Raw genomic sequence first — 19,126 nt, 5'->3', positions numbered from 1 at the left:
CTTACTGAATAAAAGAATTAAAAAATTTATTAAAAAAAAGTGTGACAGTTTCATCTCTCAAAACTCAACCATTAAACCAAACGCCAGATCATTTTTGTGCCGTTTCAAGAAGAAAAGAGAAGAAAACAAAGAGAAAAGAAGAGACACAACAGATGCAGAAAGACGAAAGAAAGGCTTTATTCAGAGAATCAGAGCAATGAAAGAAAGTACAGACTTCAGAGGAGCAGCAGGAACAGACAGAGAGAAACAAACGGATATAGGGATTTGATCTGCTGGATTTAGGATGGGAGCGTTTCAGGGAACATCAGACGGATCTACACATTGAGCGTTCGGGCCGAGACCTCATGATGCCAGTCTCTCAGCTTGTTGTACTGAGGCCGGACCAGCTCTGGGTTCACTTTAGTCACCCTGACGGTCAGACGACACACAGAGAGAGAGAGAGAGAGAGAGAAGGACAGACAGACTGATTAAACAGTTTCAGAAGCAGGAGGACGGAGAGAGAAACGACACACACCGTACACTGTAAACCAGAGCGTTTGAAACAGATATTAAAACAAACACTTCAGAGATGAAGATGAGCTTCTGTGAGCTGAATGATCTAGTGTTGGTCAGTGTGTTGGTCAGTTCCAACTGATATACATGTACTGGTTTCAAAATTATGTTTGAGAAACAATATTGTGAAACAATTTTAGAATTACATATATTTGCACTATTATATTGTTATATTTTATGTTATATATACACATACATAATATTTGTTATGTAATACACACAATGCATAATTTTATTATTTAATGAGATATATATATATATATATATATATATATAAAATTAAAAGAATAATAATATTAATAATTATGTTTATAAAAAAAAATATATATATATAACGCATATATATGCATATTTGTTATATAATACACAATGCACAATTGTATTATTTAATCATTTATATATCATTTATAAATACATAAGTATAAAAACTTATATTTATAAATATTATAAATATAGAATATTATTATTAATAATAACAACATAATACATTAATATAAAATAATATTTATATACAAATTATATATATAAATTATTATTAATATTACTATAAAATTATAATATTTATAAATATAATACATAAAATGTCATACTACACAAAATGCAAAATTGTATTATTTAATAATTTATATATAATTTATAAATATAATACATAATTATAATATACTATATTTATAACATGTATAAATAATTTATAAATAATATTTATGTAATGATTATATAATATATTAATAATATAGTATATTATTATTAGCATATATAATATATTAATAATATAAAAATAATTTATATACTTGTTATATATATAAATTAATAATAATAGTAATAATAATATATATTTTTTTATTAATAATACTATAAAATAATTATAAATATAATACATAAAAATATATACACATATATTATCATATAATACGCATAATTGTATTATTTAATAATTTATCAATATAGTACATAATTATAATTTACTATATTCATAATATTTATACATATTAAAAATATTTATGCAACAATATATAATAATAATAATAATAAAATAATTTATAAATAAAATATATAATAGAATATATTTATAATATTTATAAATAGTAAAAATATTTATATAATAATAATAATAATAATAATATGTAATAATATATTATATATATTTTTTATAAATTTGTAACATTATATTATATATCATTTACATTTTAATTAATATAATAATTAATATTATTTTACATTATAGAACTTTATAATTTTTTTTTTTAAATCCGTATCTCGGCCTCAGCACAGTTTCACAGCTCACTAGATTCTGAAACAAAACATATGCTCTGATTACCCACAATCCCATTTCATGACTAACAGCTCCCCTCAAAGGCACGGCTCTGATCAGAGAGAAGATTGTGAATAATCAGAGGAACATCAGATGTGATGGAGAGGAACAGGAGATCTGAACTCACTTCTTTCCAGGCCGGTTCTCCTGAGCTTGATCTAGAGGAGAGAAGACAGACAGACTGTGAATTACAGCGTTTAAGCCTTTAAAGGCGTACAGGAAAGAGTTTATCGGTTCCTACCGTTCTCTGTGCCGGTGATCTGCGCCAGGATCCTGAAGGAGCGCGACTGAGACGTGCCGGTGCGCGGGTGCCAGTCCTCCGTGTCCTCCATCAGACGCTTCTTACTGGAGTCGCTGAGCGGAGAGACGTGGTTCAGCTCCGGCTCCAGGACGGGCTTCCGGGCCGTTCTGATACACACAGACACACGCCACATCACTAAACATCCACGACAACAACTACTGTAGATAAAACACCTGTAACATCTGTTTACCTGGGAGGAGTCTTTCTACAGGTGATGAGAGAGGAATGAGAGAAGACAGAAATCAAGAGAATCAGAGAAGAGAGACAGAAATCACCCCATAATTCATATTAACACTGCTTCTACTTACTTAAGAATACTCTGAGGTCCACTATGGAAATAAAAAGACCAGAAAATATTATTTTATATTTATTATATTTTATTATTAGTGCAAATGAACAAAAGTTAATTTAAATTCTGCATGCAAATGTAATTCAAAATGTGTCCTAAAACTACAGTATTGAATTTCATTTAAAAAAATACTAAATTAATCCCAAATTTCATTGTCAGTAGATTAAGTGCTGATATTCTACACATTAAAGGGGGAAATTTTTTTTTATAGGTAATTACTAATAGTCTTTTAGTAACCAGTGTTATTTTAGTACCATTGAGATATTATTATAGTTTTTATTAATATTTAGATTTTTTTGTTTTATTTATTTATACTTATATTTTATTTTTATATTATATTTATATTTTTATATTAATATTTTGAATGTTTTTATTTATTTATATTTATATTTTACTTTTATATATATATATATATATATATATATATATATATATATATATATATATATATATATATATATATATATATATATATACACTTTTCATATCCATTTTAATTTTAATTTTAAAGTTTTAGTAATTATGTTTTTTTTTTGTAATTTTATTATTATTTTAAATATGTCTATATAGTTCATTTATTTTAGTGCATCAACTTAAAATAAATGAAAATGAGAAATGTTGGCAGCTAGCTGAAATAAAATAAGTTTAAGGTTTTTTATTTTATTTTATATATATATATATATATATATATGTGTGTGTGTGTGTGTGTATAAATATAATACATAAATATACACATATATAATTAATTATTTCATAATTTATATATAATTTATAAATACATAATTATAATAATAATAATATTTATAAATATTATAAAAATAGTATATTATTGTATATTTATTTATTATTATAATTTCTTGTTTAAAACCTTTCAAACAGATTATTATTTTTTAAATGAATTTTACTTTTATTTTATTAGACATTTTAAGTGAGGCCAAATTTCTGAGTGCACCTGAATCAATGTTTATCTTGAACAGTACTAACTATTAACACTAGATGGCTCCACCGTCTCAAGTGTTCTAAACCTGAGCTGGTGTTTCAGATAAATCTGTCTCTTCTGTAACAATGTGTGGAGGTGAATGTCACTGCTGCTATTTATACGACACACAAGAGCATTAATGCCACTGCCGTGAATAAACACACGGACATGATGATTGACAGCAGCACACGCTCTCCTGACCTCAACCTCTCCATCACTACCCCTCTGTGACTCGAGACAAACACTAGTGTCTGAGAGAGATGATCGAGAGTGTGTCGCTGGGTTAGAGATGGTGAAAGAACACACACACACACAGATACCAGATAACACTTTCTAGTGCACTAACTTTGTCATGAGCTCCTCCTGTGGAGAGAGAGAGAGAGAGAGAGAGAGAGACGTCTGAAGCGTTTGTGTCTGACAGGGAATGATCACCATCAAACCTCATGCAGAAACACACACACACACACATGCAGAAACACACACAAACACAAGAGCATCAAGTTACCGTGAGTTATTATTCAGGTCTCGATATAAACATGCTGACAGGTTATTAATACTGACACTAGTGTATAATAAACTATCTCGTCCTCTTCAGACTGTTGCTCATTCATGACAGTAAAGATCATCCTGAAGAGAAAACTGAGCGTAGAAGAAAAACATCCAAAGTCAATTTACCTGAGAGGCAAAATAAAAGCAAAAGATAAGATTCGTTTTTAGAGAATATAAATCGCTTCTTGTATTTGTAAGTGACCTTGGATAAAAACATCTGCTAAATAAAAAAAAATAAAAAAAAGTAAAAAAAAAAAAACAAAAATAAAAAAACTCCATCTATTTTAAGTCACTAAGGATAAAATAATTAATAAATAAATAAATTCTACATCTATTTTAAATCACTAAGGATAAAATAAAAAAATAAAATAAAATAAATTAAAATAAAATAAATTCTACATCTATTTTAAGTCACCAAGAAATTAAAAAAAAATAATAATAAAATAAAAAATTAAAAAATTAAAAAACAAAATGAAATAAAATAAATATATAAATTAATAAATTCTACATCTATTTTAAATCACTAAGGATAAAATAAAATAATAAATAAATAAAATAAAAATTAAATTAAATTAAATTAAATAAATTAAAATAAAATAAATTCTATATCTATTTTAAGTCACTAAGAGAAAAAAAATTAAAATAAAATAAAAAACAAAATGAAATGAAATAAAATAAATAAATTCTACATCTATTTTAAATCACTAAGGATAAAATAAAATAATAAATAAATAAAATAAAAATTAAATTAAATTAAATTAAATAAATTAAAATAAAATAAATTCTATATCTATTTTAAGTCACTAAGAAAAAAAAAATTAAAATAAAATAAAAAACAAAATGAAATGAAATGAAATAAAATAAATATATTCTACATCTATTTTAAGCCACTAAGGATAAAGGAGTCTGCAAAATAAAATAAAATAAAATAAACTTTAAGCCACTAAGGATAAAAGGAGTCTGCTTGCTTAATTAATTAATTAATTAAATCTATATCTATTTAAAATCACAAGGGATAAAAGAGTCTGCTAAATAAAATAAAAAAATTCTAAGTCACAGGATTTAAAAAAAAAAAAAAAAAGAATTTGCTAAATAAATATATTATTTATTTATTTCTTTGCAGTGTTCACCAAGGCCAGCTATATATTGTCCCGTCACAGCGCTTGTGTCCATGTGCTTGTGTGAGTTTCAGGCTTCACACACACACACACACACACACACACACACACACACACACACACACACACACACACACACCCTGCACCGATCACACCTCACTCCTCATGTGTGTTTGGATCAGGACCCGTCACAGACGTCAGTAACAGCGAACACAGACGGCCTCCATCAGGAGTTAATGACTTCTATGTGTGAACAACAGTCAAAACTCACTCCGGCTGCTTCTCCCGGGATACTAATTGCTGGAGTCAGTAAACGCAGCTGGAAACTCTCGCAGAGAATTTTACAAACATTCCTGCCGGGGCTGACGACTAAACATAATAAATGAGAAGCAGTAAACAGAGTCTAAACTCATTCCACAAACGTCTGTAGAGTAAATGTTGAAGTTAACATGAACTAAGATAAATGCTTCAGAGGTAATGTACTTAACTAATGAGAACTAATCAAACCTTATTGTAAAGTGACAAATTAAAATAAAAATAAAACACTTAATTAAAAAATAAAAATGTAACACTAATGTATTATTATATTATTATATATTATAACAATAATATATTAATATTTAAATAAATATATTTTAAAAACAAACAAAATAAAACTAATAATAAAATTAAAATACAAAAATTAAAATAAAAAATTAATAAAAAAAATTAGTAATTAAATAATAAGTTAAATTAAAATAAATAAAATAATTATTAAAATAAAAACAAAACAATATAAAACACTAATAAGTAATTAAAATAAATAAAAATGTAAAATTTAAATTTAAATTTAAATAAAAAAATCAAAATAAATCACTTAAAAAACTACAAATAAAACTAAAAAAAAAAAATTAAATCATACGTTAAACTAAAATAAATTATTATTAAATTAAAAAAATCAAAATAAAACTCACTAATATGTAATTAAACCATAAAAATGCAAAAACTAACTTTAAAACAACTTTAAAATGAAAATAATCAAAATAAAGCAAATTAGAAAAAACAAATAAGAAAAATAACTAATAACTAAATCACAAGTTAAAATAAAATAAATAATTTTTATTAAAATAAAAACAATCAAAACAAAACACTAATAAATAAACAAATGTAAAATAATTTTAAACTAAAAGCAATCAAAATAATTAGTAATAAAAAAGCTAATAATAAAATTAAAACTAATAAAAATAACTAATAATTTAATCAGTGATATATAAAAGCAATAAATAAATAAAACAGCTGACAAAATGAACACTATTCTGGGTTAACAATCCCTTTAAGACGCTCGGGATCTCTCTGGATAATCCATCAAGCGTTCCTGGGATTTAGTCTGTCGCGGCAAAGGTCGACCTGTTCTTCCCTGTTTCCTGTTGACTTCACTATCACTGGAATCAGGAAGCTCATAATAATATATCATGAAGAACGTGTCCAAAACAAGCATGAACGCAGAGATTACAGAGAAATATTTTGATCCTGTTACAAGTTCTGCAGGATTTACATCAGACCTGCACAATTCACAGCCTTTATAAACGCTCCAATCCATCTGTCTAAACCTGCAGAGAACGAGTGATCTCTCATCTAACCGCTGCGCCGCTCGTGTCTCTCCTCCTGTGGTCAGAACTTCAGAACGTTGTTTATCCGAGTGAAACACAGTTTACATGTTTACTAGGATCACTGAAACCACATGAGAGGGAAAACACTCGGCCTCAGACAGAAGATGTCAGACTCATTACCGCTTCACCAGTTCTTTGATCTGCTGTTGACTTCCACGTCAAAACTAAAGTGAGTAAATAAAACCATCTATGAAAACAAGAGCACATATGGTGAAGACAGCTTTATTTTCTGAGGAAAGTTTAATAAAATAATAAAATATATAACAAAAATAATTTAAAATATTTTAAAAATTCTTTAAATAATTCTTAATGTTTCTGTAATTTTTTAAATAATTCTTAAATAATGAAATTCTTTAAATAATTAAATAAATAATAGTAATAAAATATTTAAAAGATATATAGATAAAATATTAAATAAAAAATAAAATAGATAATTTATAAAATAAATATAATTTTTTAAATAAATTATTTAAATAATTCTTAAATAATGAAATTCTTTAAATAATTAAATAAATAATAGTAATAAAATATTTAAAAGATATATAGATAAAATATTAAATAAAAAATAAATTAGATAATTTATAAAATAAATATAATTTAAATAAATTATTTAAATAATTCTTAAATAATGAAATTCTTTAATTAAATAATAAATAAATAATACCAACAATAAAATATTATAGTATATAGATAAAAATATATAAACAAAATCAAACCATTAATAAATTAAATATTCAATAAAAAAAAAATATATTTTTTTTTTCATTCTTTAAAATAATTCTTAAATAATTCTTCTTTAAATAATTAAATACTAATAAAATATTAAAAAGATAGATGAAAATATTAAATATAATATTAAATAAAAAAATAGATAATTTATAAAAATAAATATAATTTTTTAAATGAATAACAAAAATATATAAATAATTTAATTTGTACTGCTTTACGCGTTTTCTTTGATCTGCTGTTGACTTCCACGTCAAAACTAAAGTGAGTAAATAAAACCATCTATGAAAACAAGAACACATATGGTGAAAAATGCTTTTAAACAAATTAGCTTTTTTTTTTTTTTTTTTTTTTTTTTACATTTTCTGAAGATAAATAAGTAAAATAAAACAATTAATTAATGATTAAATAAAAATTATTATAATAAAATTAAATAAAAAATAAAATAATTTTTAAAGGGTTTAAAAAATTAAATAATTAAATAAATAATACTAATAATAAAATTAGATATATAGATATTTTTTTAATTTTTATTTAATTTTATAAATTTTTTACATAAATAATTTTATTTGCAGTGTTCACTAATTAATGCTAAAGCAGCACATATACGCTGGTATCTCTAAAAGCATTTCCCTTTACTTAATTAAATAATAATAATAATAATAATAATAATAATAATAATACCGGTAATAACAATAATAATTAAATATTAAGTATAAATAAAATATATATGTAAATCAAATAATGATTAAATAATATATAAATATATAAATAAAAAAAACTCATTTAGAAATGCCTGTTAAATAAAAGTAAAGAGAGAAGGTCTGAGATTCATCACACTAGCTCATCTCTGAATAAGTGATTCTGATGTCACACAGTCACTCGCTCGAACAGTTGTTTTGGAAAACCATCACTTTCCTCCCGTTGACTCCCAACTTTCCCACATGCTTCCCCACAGAGAGCTGTGTGTACACTGTCTAGTGTTCAAAACATCCCGTGGACCGCGATTCCCTCAAATGCATTTCAACACCAAAAACAGCATTTGTGACATGCTGCCGGTTACCACAGACAATGATGAAAAATGAAGAGACGTGATGTAATCATCCATAAAGCACAGTTTACACGAGCAAACCCAACCAACGGCCATTACATCAGCAACGGATCAGCAGAATTCATCTGTCTAGACTTCAAAAGGATGATTTAGACAGTTCACAACTCAAATAACACGCATAATTCATTTTTAAGAGCTTTAACCAAACCACAAGTTTCATATTCCCCCTTTTAAACCCAGCTGCATTAAACATGTCCACGTGTCTGTGAAGATGATAAAATACATCATAAAGACGTGTAAGAGCAGGTGACTGCAACACTGATGCTAAAAACCTGCTCTAACCGACACACTGACCAATAATGTGAGTTTGGGGCGGGGCTTACTATCTGTCTGACCAATAGAAGGCAAGGGAACTGTTCTGGAAACTTTGATATACCTTTAAATATAAAATAAATATAAGTTAATAAAAGTTATTCTCGTGTTACCAAGAAAATGTAGTTCTCATATTTGTACATACATAAAAAAAAAAAAAAAAAAAAAAAAAAAAAAAACACATTAAAAACAGTGAAATATTATTACAATTTTAAACAACCATTTTCTATTTCAATATATTCTTAAATAATAAATAATAATAATAATAATAATAATAATAATAACAATAATAATAACAATAATATTATTATATAACAAAATATATATATTAGTTAGAATTCAAATAAATAAATTTAAAAAAAATCCGGTCCCTCAGTTTTAGTAAGATTAATTTCTGTGATTATAGTTCTGCTCATAAAATAAACCAAAATATTATTTAAGCACAGCATTAAAACTTCTCATAATAATAACAGATCAAAGCGAGCCCTTCAAGATCAGCGAGGAAGAGTAAATAAAGGAAACAGAAGTATGAAGAACAGGAAGTTGAGGTTGATTGGTCAGTCGGGTCGCCCCACCTACCCGTTAAGGTGTTCTCCTGTGACTTTGCTCTCCATCAGGCCGCGTCTCTGGCCTATAGCCACCTCACACGCGTTCTCATTGGAGTAGAGGTTGATGGGCGTGTTATAGACGGACGGTTGAGGGGCGGCGGGGGCCAGGGGAGGAGGAGCTGTCACTCTTGCCGGGGAGGAGGAGCCAGAGGAGGAAGTGGAAGAAGAGTTGGCGAAGGGGGAGCGGCCAGAGGCGGGTTTAGGGGCGGAGCTAGGGGAAGACAGCGAGCGGTGGGCGGAGCTACTGAGCGGGAAGGGTGGTTGAGGAGGCTGCTGGGAAGGAGCAGCTGGAGTGAATGCAGAAGATGCGGAGGGGATGGAGGCCTTGGGTGCGGTGGGCACGGGAGATGGACTGACGGATCGAACAGTGCTAGCGGCCCCGCCGAACGGCCGCGCGGTCTTATTGTAAGCGCTGCTGCCCGGGGCGAGACTGGCGGGGCTGGCGGCGGGTGCAGGCGTTTGGCTGATGGGCACAGGCTTTATGATCTCCAGTGGTTCCTCCTACAGGAAGTGATGAAACACATGCAACACATGCTCACGTCACAGCACACGCATGCAGGAGTCACGCCCCCTCATTACAGCCTTAACGCACACTCTAACATCATAACATCACTACTAAATAAATGCATGGTTGCAAATCTCATTTAATTAAACCTTTTAAGTTGCAAACATTATTTTGATGAGTTCTGTTGACATGATGTTACACACACACATATATATACACACACATATATATACACACACACTATAAAAAGTGGTTCGAAGTTGTAAATAAAGATTACAAAAAAAACACTATTTCAGTATTCATACTTCAAAATTTCACGCTTAATTCAATGTGTGCCGTTTCTTTTGTAATTATTTGTGAAATTTACTAGCAATTTATGAGTGAAAATTGTTTCAAAGTAACGCCTACACCCACTTTTTTCAGTGCAGAAACTGACTGTAATGAGTGGAAGCAGAATTACCCACAGTTCTTCAGTGTCATGCAACAGATCAGACATTTCAAACATGCTACACACGTCACATGTGTGTCCTAACCAGGCGTGACGCAAAACCATAAATCTCACCATCCGCAACAAGACGTTTTATTGGTCACCTCATTTATAATCTGTCACAATGCACTAGGAGGCCCCGCACACACTGAAATCTCATTGGTCCAAACTCCTTCTCCACATCAACATACATTTAAATATGTTCTTAACTCTTTCATTTGTCATTGTCAGCTACATGATGAATTATATTTTGGTAATTATTTGCACATTACTGTACATTTAAACACACTTAGCCAAATTACTTGATACTGGAAATGCACCTAGTTAGGACACACATTACATGTTTACTATTTAGTTTGAAGGTACATACCTTTGGGGTCTCCGTTTTATTGACACTGGAAGGTCTGCAAAGACAAAACAGATGTTTAATGTTGATTATAAAACACACTGCAACACTGAATGAATAAAAGTCAATATGTAAATAATAGGACAAGTTTAACAGAGAAGCTTGATATTGTTTGAATAATGACTCTATTCTGGCTGCCATTCAAACAAACTGCACCTCCCACTGTACGCTACATTACACAAGCCATAAATAAAGCTGAGAGAAAACTATGGCATTCAATCCCAGCATCCCCTGCCGTACGAGGCCGAGCAGGAATAAATACACAAGCTGTCTTCACAGTGTAAAACAAGTTCAGTCTCTGATGGGCCGTAATGCTTTAGTGTCTGAAGTGACTTATGAGATTTCCAGATGAATCTTTAGGTGGTTTGGAAGCTCTGAGGTGACTAAAAGAAGCATGTTTACCTCCCATTTAACTACACTCTAAAAAATGCTGGGTTAAAAACAACCCAATTTGGGTTGAAAATGGACAAACCAAGTGGTTGGGTTAAATTTTTGCCCAACCTGCTGGGTAGTTTTATTTAACCCAACTATTGTTTAAAAATTATTGTATTGCTTGATTAAAATGAACCCAAAATAGGTTGGAAATTAACATTTATTAATATGTTTAATAAATCAACATTTATTAATATGTTTAATAAATCAACATTTATTAATATGTTTAATGAATAATAATTAAACAATTTCACCTTTTCATTATTATTGCTGCCTCTAGTAATTATTTGTCTGATTTTTAATTTTTAAACAATAGCTGGGTTAAATAAAACTGCCCAGAACATTGGGCAAACATTTAACCCAACCACTGGATAAAACCACCCAATCGGTGGATTAAAACAGCCCAATTCGCTGGGTTAAAACAACCCAGTTCGCGGGGTTAAAACAGCCCAATTCGCGGGGTTAAAACAGCCCTATTCGTGAGGTTAAAACACCAAATTCGCTGGGTTAAAACAGCCCAATTCGCTGGGTTAAAACAACCCAATTCGTGGGATTAAAACAGCCAATTCCGCGGGGTTAAAACAGCCCAATTCCGCGGGGTTAAAACAGCCCAATTCCGCGGGGTTAAAACAGCCCAATTCCGCGGGGTTAAAGCAGTCCAATTCGCGGGGTTAAAACAGCCAATTCGCGGGGTTAAAACAGCCCTATTCGTGAGGTTAAAACAGCCCAATTCACTGGGTTAAAACAACCCAATTCGCTGGGTTAAAACAACCCAATTCGCCGTGACATGTGAAGACTGAAAATAATGTAATAAGAATTAAAGTAATGATGCTAAAAATTCAGCTTTGATTACAGGAATAAATTACATTTTAGTATATATTCACAGATATTAAATTGTAATAATATTTCACTATTTTTATTGTATTTCTGATCACATAAATGCAGCCCAGCCTTGGTGAGACTCAAAAAATTAAGTTGCTTTCACAGAAATATCTTTGCAAAATAACTTGACATTAAAGAGCTAAATAGATATAAACACAGGTGTGTGATGAATTAAGAACTATCAGCTTGTGAACAACAGAAATCCAGCCATGTTCCCATCAAACACAATCTGAAATATGACTGTGTCAACAAACCTCCAGTCAAAGTGCATCAGAGTTTGGGCATTTGGAGATGTTTTGATTTTCAAGATCTCACAGACATACTTCGTGTTCTTTATGTTTATCAGTGCATTCTCGTCACACCGTCTAGACGGCTTCATTTGTCTTCATTAATCAACATCACATCCTTCACATTCCCCATAAACAACCTCAGTCCTCGAAACAGGCGACAAACAGGCCACGCTTCCTACAAAAACCGCTGTGACTCGGCGGATTCGTTCCGCGTCCTCAATCGTTTCCATATTAGGAAGGCCGAGCGGTTTCTGCAAGGCCAGTTCTTTTGTGCTTGACGGTCATACTTATAATAAGGGGTAAAGGTGGAGTGCTGGGGACACAAAGAAAACACTTGCAGAAGGAAGTTAAAGGCGCTCACACAAAGAGCAATAATCAACGCTCAAGAGGACAAACGTGAACAATAGAAGCAGCGAGAGGAAGCAGACAGTGTGGAAGCGGCTCAGATCAACCTGCAGATCCTATCTTTAAAGAATGATCCTGCTTCCTCTACACTGCTTTTACTAACTAACACTAAAAAAATAAAATAACAAATAAAGTTAAAAAAAAAAAAAAAAAAAAAAAAACGAAAAATAATGAAAAATCAAATAACTATAAAATAAGATAAAAATAGAAAAAATAAGAAAATCAAAAAAAAAAAAAAAAATAAAATAAAAAAAGTTACATTGAAATAAAAATAAAAAATAATGAAAAATAAAAATAACAAAATAATGAAAAATAATAAGTAATAAATAAAATAAGATTAAATATAAAATATAATAAATAAATAAATAAATAAAATAATATAAAATAAAATAAAATAAAATAAAATAAAAAACAGCTTGGAAGCGACTCAGGTCAACCAGCAGATCCTGTCTTTAAAGAATGATCTCGGTTCAAACGTGTACAAACTACTTGCATCTGTGGCACAAAGACGGTATCACAAAAAAAAAAAAAATCATGCTGCAATAAAAAATAAACAGCGTTCCAGAGGGTGCAAAGGGTCACAAAACACTAAAATATATTGTCTTCAATAAAATATAAAGTCTTGAGTCTCTTTATTTGAAACTGTGTGCATGTCTTATTAATAAAGACTATACATAAGCTGGGATTGAAACAAGCTAACTGGAGTCCATGCGTCATCTGACTGTCTCTGCGGCCAGAATAAGTGTGTTTTGATAGCGTGGTCAGACTACAGACCGCTGTGTCTGTGTGTGTGTGTGTGTGTGTGTGTGTGTGTGTGTGTGTGTGTGTGTGTGTGTGTGTGTGTGTGTGTGTGTGTGTGTGTTTGTAGAGAAACCGGCACTCATGCAGCTACACGTTTAATAACCAACATCCACATCAAAGTCACGCTTCAACATGCTGAACACGCCTGTGAATCAACACTGCGACTAAACAAACGTCATCAAATGTGTGTCATGACCATAAACAGACGCTCTTTAAGACATGTGATGTTAAGAATAGTTTCTGCATGTCTAGCCGGGACAGGAGAAAGTGTTTAACAATGACAAACACACACTTGGCCTTTTAAAGAACACAACGAAAGTGAACAGGACACCGCAGGAAACGCTTTCACAAACACGCCGTTGTGCCCTGGGGTTCGACACTGACGGGACACGCTGGGAAAAATGCAGGAGGCGGCGACGCGAAACTCCACATGAGCCAAAATCAACAGAGAGACTCGCGACATGAAACCGAGACGACGCTGTTTCCTGCACAGGATCAGCCACACACACACACACACACACACACTTTGCAATAAATATACACAAACATACAATACTGTTAATTTGTTTATATATGTTATATATGTTTATATATATTGTTTTTATATGAAGAGAATTATAATTACTACAGACTAAACTAAAAATAAAAAAAAAATAAAAATAAATAAAAACTATAAAATAAAATACAAAAAAAAAAAAAAAAAAAAAAATCAACAATATTAAAAAATGAAAAAATATATAATAAAATATATATAAATACAAAAACAATATACAATAATATAAAAACTAAAATAAAAACAAGAAAATAAGTACAAAATACAATAAAATAATAATATATAAAAACAATATAAAATACAAAAACAATATAAAAACGACAAAAAAATTTTTTATAAAAACAAAAAGCAAAACAAAAAACAAACAAAACAAAAAAACAAGAAAATAAAAAGGAAAAAATACAATAAAAAACAAAAAAATATAAAACCAAAAATAAGACTTAAAGTATAATAAAAATATAATATGAATGTAATATAATATAAAATAAAATAATTAAATAATTAAAATAAAATATAAAACAACAACAATATAAAATAATATAAAACCCAAATAAAATATAAAAACTAAAGAAAACAAATAAAAATATAACAAAATAAAATACAAAACTTAATAAAAAAACAAAATAAAAGCACAAAATACAATAAAATGAAATGCAAAACACATACACATAAAATAAAAACATAAAAACAAAAACAACTAAATGCAATAAAAACATCAAATAAAGCAGTAATCGTACGGACTGAGTTTGTTCAGATATCGCACACAAACACGATCACATGTTTGATAATGTCTCTGGCAGACCGTGAGCCGCAGGAGGAGGATGATGAATAAAATCAGCCGGGAACAGAGCTGTTATTCAGCTTATGAAGCTCTGATGTCAAATACCTGCGTTTCCATCTCTGACTGACAAAATGGCTTTTCCTTTCACGTTCCTTCCACACCGCCACAACTAATACACACCAAACGACATTTCAAGAGCTTCATCATCAGCTCCAGCGGGATCCACTGGAAACGGACTCGCAAATAAAACCATCATATATAACGGCATGAAACGATAAATAATGAGAAACAGGGAAGCGTTTATACAGGCTGAAATGTTTTAAACCACAGAGTGAAACTGACAGCGCTTCATCTTTACTGATGCTCACGGTGAGACCATGTCCAAAACAAACACTTGCCACATTTAACTTAATATATATAATTTATAAATTATATTATAGATATTAACAACATCAGTAAAAAAAATGTTATGTTGTAATTGCTGATTTTTAGTATATACTATTTATATTATAGTACTATAGTTTAATGATTGTTTTGGATATTATATAACTAACAATTTTGAAGTGTCCATTAAGTCTTTTATTTTTTATTTCTGCTTTTAGACACAAATAAAACAATATAAAGACAAATAAATTTGCCACATTTAATATAATTTAATAAATAAATAAATGTGCCACATTTGCAACACTTTGCATAAATATAACCAATAAATATCAATTAAAAAAAAAAAAAAAAAAAAAAAAAAACAATAATAAAATATTATGTTGCAACTGTTGAAGTATAATGATTATATTTGTGTCAAAAAGTATTTTAAAAAAAAAAAAAAAAAAAAAAACTTTATGGAAACTTTTTAATTTATCTATTTAATTTTGATATTGCCATCATAATAGAATAAATATAAATAAAAAAAATACAATGAAATAAAATATAAAATATAAAATAAAATAAAACAATATAATAAAAATATTAAAACAAAACTGTTATCAGCTTAAAGCATCATTTTTTGTTAGTAGCTAATAGTGTAGCAAAATACATAAAAATATAAATAAATAAAACAAAAAATGAAATAAAGCTAAATAAAACAAAATATTAAAACAAAATAAAATTAAATATTATATAAAACAAATATTTAAGAAATTAAATAAAAATAAATTAAATAAATTAAAAATAAAATATAAAAAATAAAAATAAAATAAACTAAAAAAATAAAATACAAATATTAGAAATTAAATAAAATAAAAATAAAAATAAATAAGATGATAAATCAAATAAGGTAAAATAAAATAAAAATAAAATTATAAAAAATAAAAAATTATAAAAAATAAAATAAAATATTAAATAAATATAATTAAAAATAAAATAATTAAATATAAAATAAAATAATATAATATAAAAAATACAAAATAAAATAAAAAAAATTAATGGACACCTCGAAATGATCAAAAATAATTTAAAAAAAATATAGATCAATCTCAAGTGCCTTGAGAAGCTGCTTTAAAAGGCGCTATATAAAAACAGTTATTATTATTATTATTATTATTATTATTATTATTATTATTACTATTATTAATAAAGTTCATTTGGTCAGAAGTGACTCTGCGAGACTGAGAGCAGAAAGTGTGTGTGGAAAAGTGGAAATGAAATCATCCATAGAGTGTCACCGGTGGCGTGACCTCGGATCATAACGCCTCGCCAGCCATTCCGCAGCTGATCCGTGTGATGAAAACAACGGAGCGTCAGCTCAACGGGGAGCAGAACGGGTATGAGATGGAAACTCATATATCGCTTCACGTGGAGCTTTCCAGAAAAACACGGCGAGCCAAACAGCACCTCAGAGAGACGCGTTATCTGCGTTTCAGCTCAGAGATTTGAGTCGTTTTGAGAAGAGTCATCATCTGTACTTTGGAGTTTAAGAGTCTCCTGATGCTATCTCCCCTAAATAGATAACACAGTGAAGGACACTTACTGTGACCACTTCAGTTATTTCACATGCGTATCCAAACAGTTGACGTGTGATCTACTCCATCACGCTGGAGCGCACGGATCAGTTTCAAGCCTTTAGCTGAAGAATGAACGATCCTGCCAAAGCAGGAGGGTTTCGTGCCGAATCACCTCATAAAATCAGTTTATTAAAGTGATATGAAGTGTGTGTTAATGGAACGATTCTACAGTCAGGAGTGTGCAGCAGTCGAGCGACTGTCTTTCATTATTCCCGTTTCACTCTGAAATGTCACATTATGGAAGTAAAACAGATCGCAAATGCATTTCATGTTTACTTCAAAATCTAAGCTTAAATTATGTAAATTTTGTAAATTTTCTAACCACTTCAAGGGCTAATAATAACAGCATGGCATCCATCTAAATGGTGGCATAATGGAAAACAGGACTTTTCACTGAATTTAATTTCAGAGAGAATAAGCGTCTGTGTTCAGAGCGCAGAGGAACCAGACGGAGCGCGAGAGAGTTCACACGGGTTTTCCTGTGTCGTAAGGGTCTAAAACACCAAACTTTGTTCTGTTTTATTGGTTCCTCTTAACACCCACATGCTACACTTTCAACACAGGAACAAAGACGGACCTTCTTCTGGCGTACGTCTCTCCGTGGAAATGCAAGAGCAAAAATCTTGCAACTTTAAACAAACTAGTCAATTATCAACATGCACTTTAAGAGCTGGAGATACACTTTATCTAGTTTATTTATTTAAAAAAAAAAAAAAAAAAAAGTCTAATGCACTACAATTTTTTTTCCAAACAAAATAATTAAAAACAAAAACAATAATATACAAAAATAAAAAAAATACTACTAAAAAAAAAAAAAAAAAAAATCTAAAATAATAATAAAATAAAATAAAATAAAATAAAACAAAATAATGTATTGTAATCCGTTTAATTCCTGGTTTTTATATACAATATGACAATGAAAAATCAAAAATAGCACACAATAAAATGTACAAAAAATAAATAAAAATAATAATAAAATTATAAAATAAAACAAACAATAAAAACAAAACAAAACATTCTAATCTGTTTAATTCCTGGTTTTTATGTACAACAATGACTATGTAAAATCAAAAATAGCACACAATAAAATGTACAAAAAAATAAATACTAATAAAAACATCATAAAATTATATTTTATTATGTTTTTATTAGTATTTCTTTTTTTTTGTACATTTTGTGTGCTATTTTTGATTTTACATCAAAAATATTAGAACAAGAAACAAAATTAGAACAAGAAACAAAAAACTAAAAACAAAACAAAACAAAACAAAACAATAAAATAAAAATAAAATAAAAATAAAATAAAAACAAACAAAAAACAAAATAAAACAAAAACAAAACAAAAAAATAAAATAAAAAACAAAACAAAACAAAAAACAAAAACACAAAATTTCAAATAACAGGTTGTTCCATGTATTCTAATATGTTTAATTCCTGCACTATATACACAATATAAGGACTATGTAAAATCAAAAATAGCACACAATAAAATATAATAAAACAAATAATAATAATAATAATAATAATAATAATAATAATAATAATAATAATAAATAATAATAATAATAATAATAATAATAATAATAATAATAATAATAAAATCAATGAAAAAATAAAAATACAAAATAATAAAATATAAAACAAAATGAAATAGAAACATTCAAAAGAACACAAGAAAACAACAACAACAAAAACAAACCGGTTGTTCCATGTATTCTAATGCGTTTAATTCATGGTTTGTATGTACAATATGACGACTATATAAAATCAAAAATAACACAGGTGATCTTGCTTCATTGGGGATACATGTTTTCACTGATTTGCGAGCCAGAAACCAGCTCCGCCGGACCACAACCACCTTTTCATCAGTGAAAAAAGCATGGAAAGGTTCTAGATTGGGTGCTGTGTCGACGGAAAAGGACATTTGATGAGCAAGAGCAGACAAAACATACTTTCTTCTGCACACACCCCTTTAACAACAGCGTTTTAATGTGGGCAAAAACAGCCGCCGCAACCCT

General features: G+C 29.0%; 1 protein-coding gene across 1 annotated transcript in view; it reads right to left on the bottom strand.

Moving 5' to 3' along the window:
- Positions 1 to 19,126, bottom strand: part of pdlim5b (PDZ and LIM domain 5b) — a 73,542-nt gene that overhangs the window by 17,802 nt on the left and 36,614 nt on the right. The window contains 6 exon segments of the mRNA XM_051911081.1: positions 1,992 to 2,022; positions 2,106 to 2,272; positions 2,356 to 2,370; positions 2,474 to 2,494; positions 3,840 to 3,856; positions 10,929 to 10,962. Coding sequence (XP_051767041.1) covers positions 1,992 to 2,022; positions 2,106 to 2,272; positions 2,356 to 2,370; positions 2,474 to 2,494; positions 3,840 to 3,856; positions 10,929 to 10,962 — 285 coding nt within the window.

This window comes from Ctenopharyngodon idella, chromosome 10, assembly GCF_019924925.1.
Source record: "Ctenopharyngodon idella isolate HZGC_01 chromosome 10, HZGC01, whole genome shotgun sequence".
Taxonomy (NCBI): Eukaryota; Metazoa; Chordata; class Actinopteri; order Cypriniformes; family Xenocyprididae; genus Ctenopharyngodon; species Ctenopharyngodon idella.
This window is presented reverse-complemented; position numbering and strand designations above follow the sequence as displayed.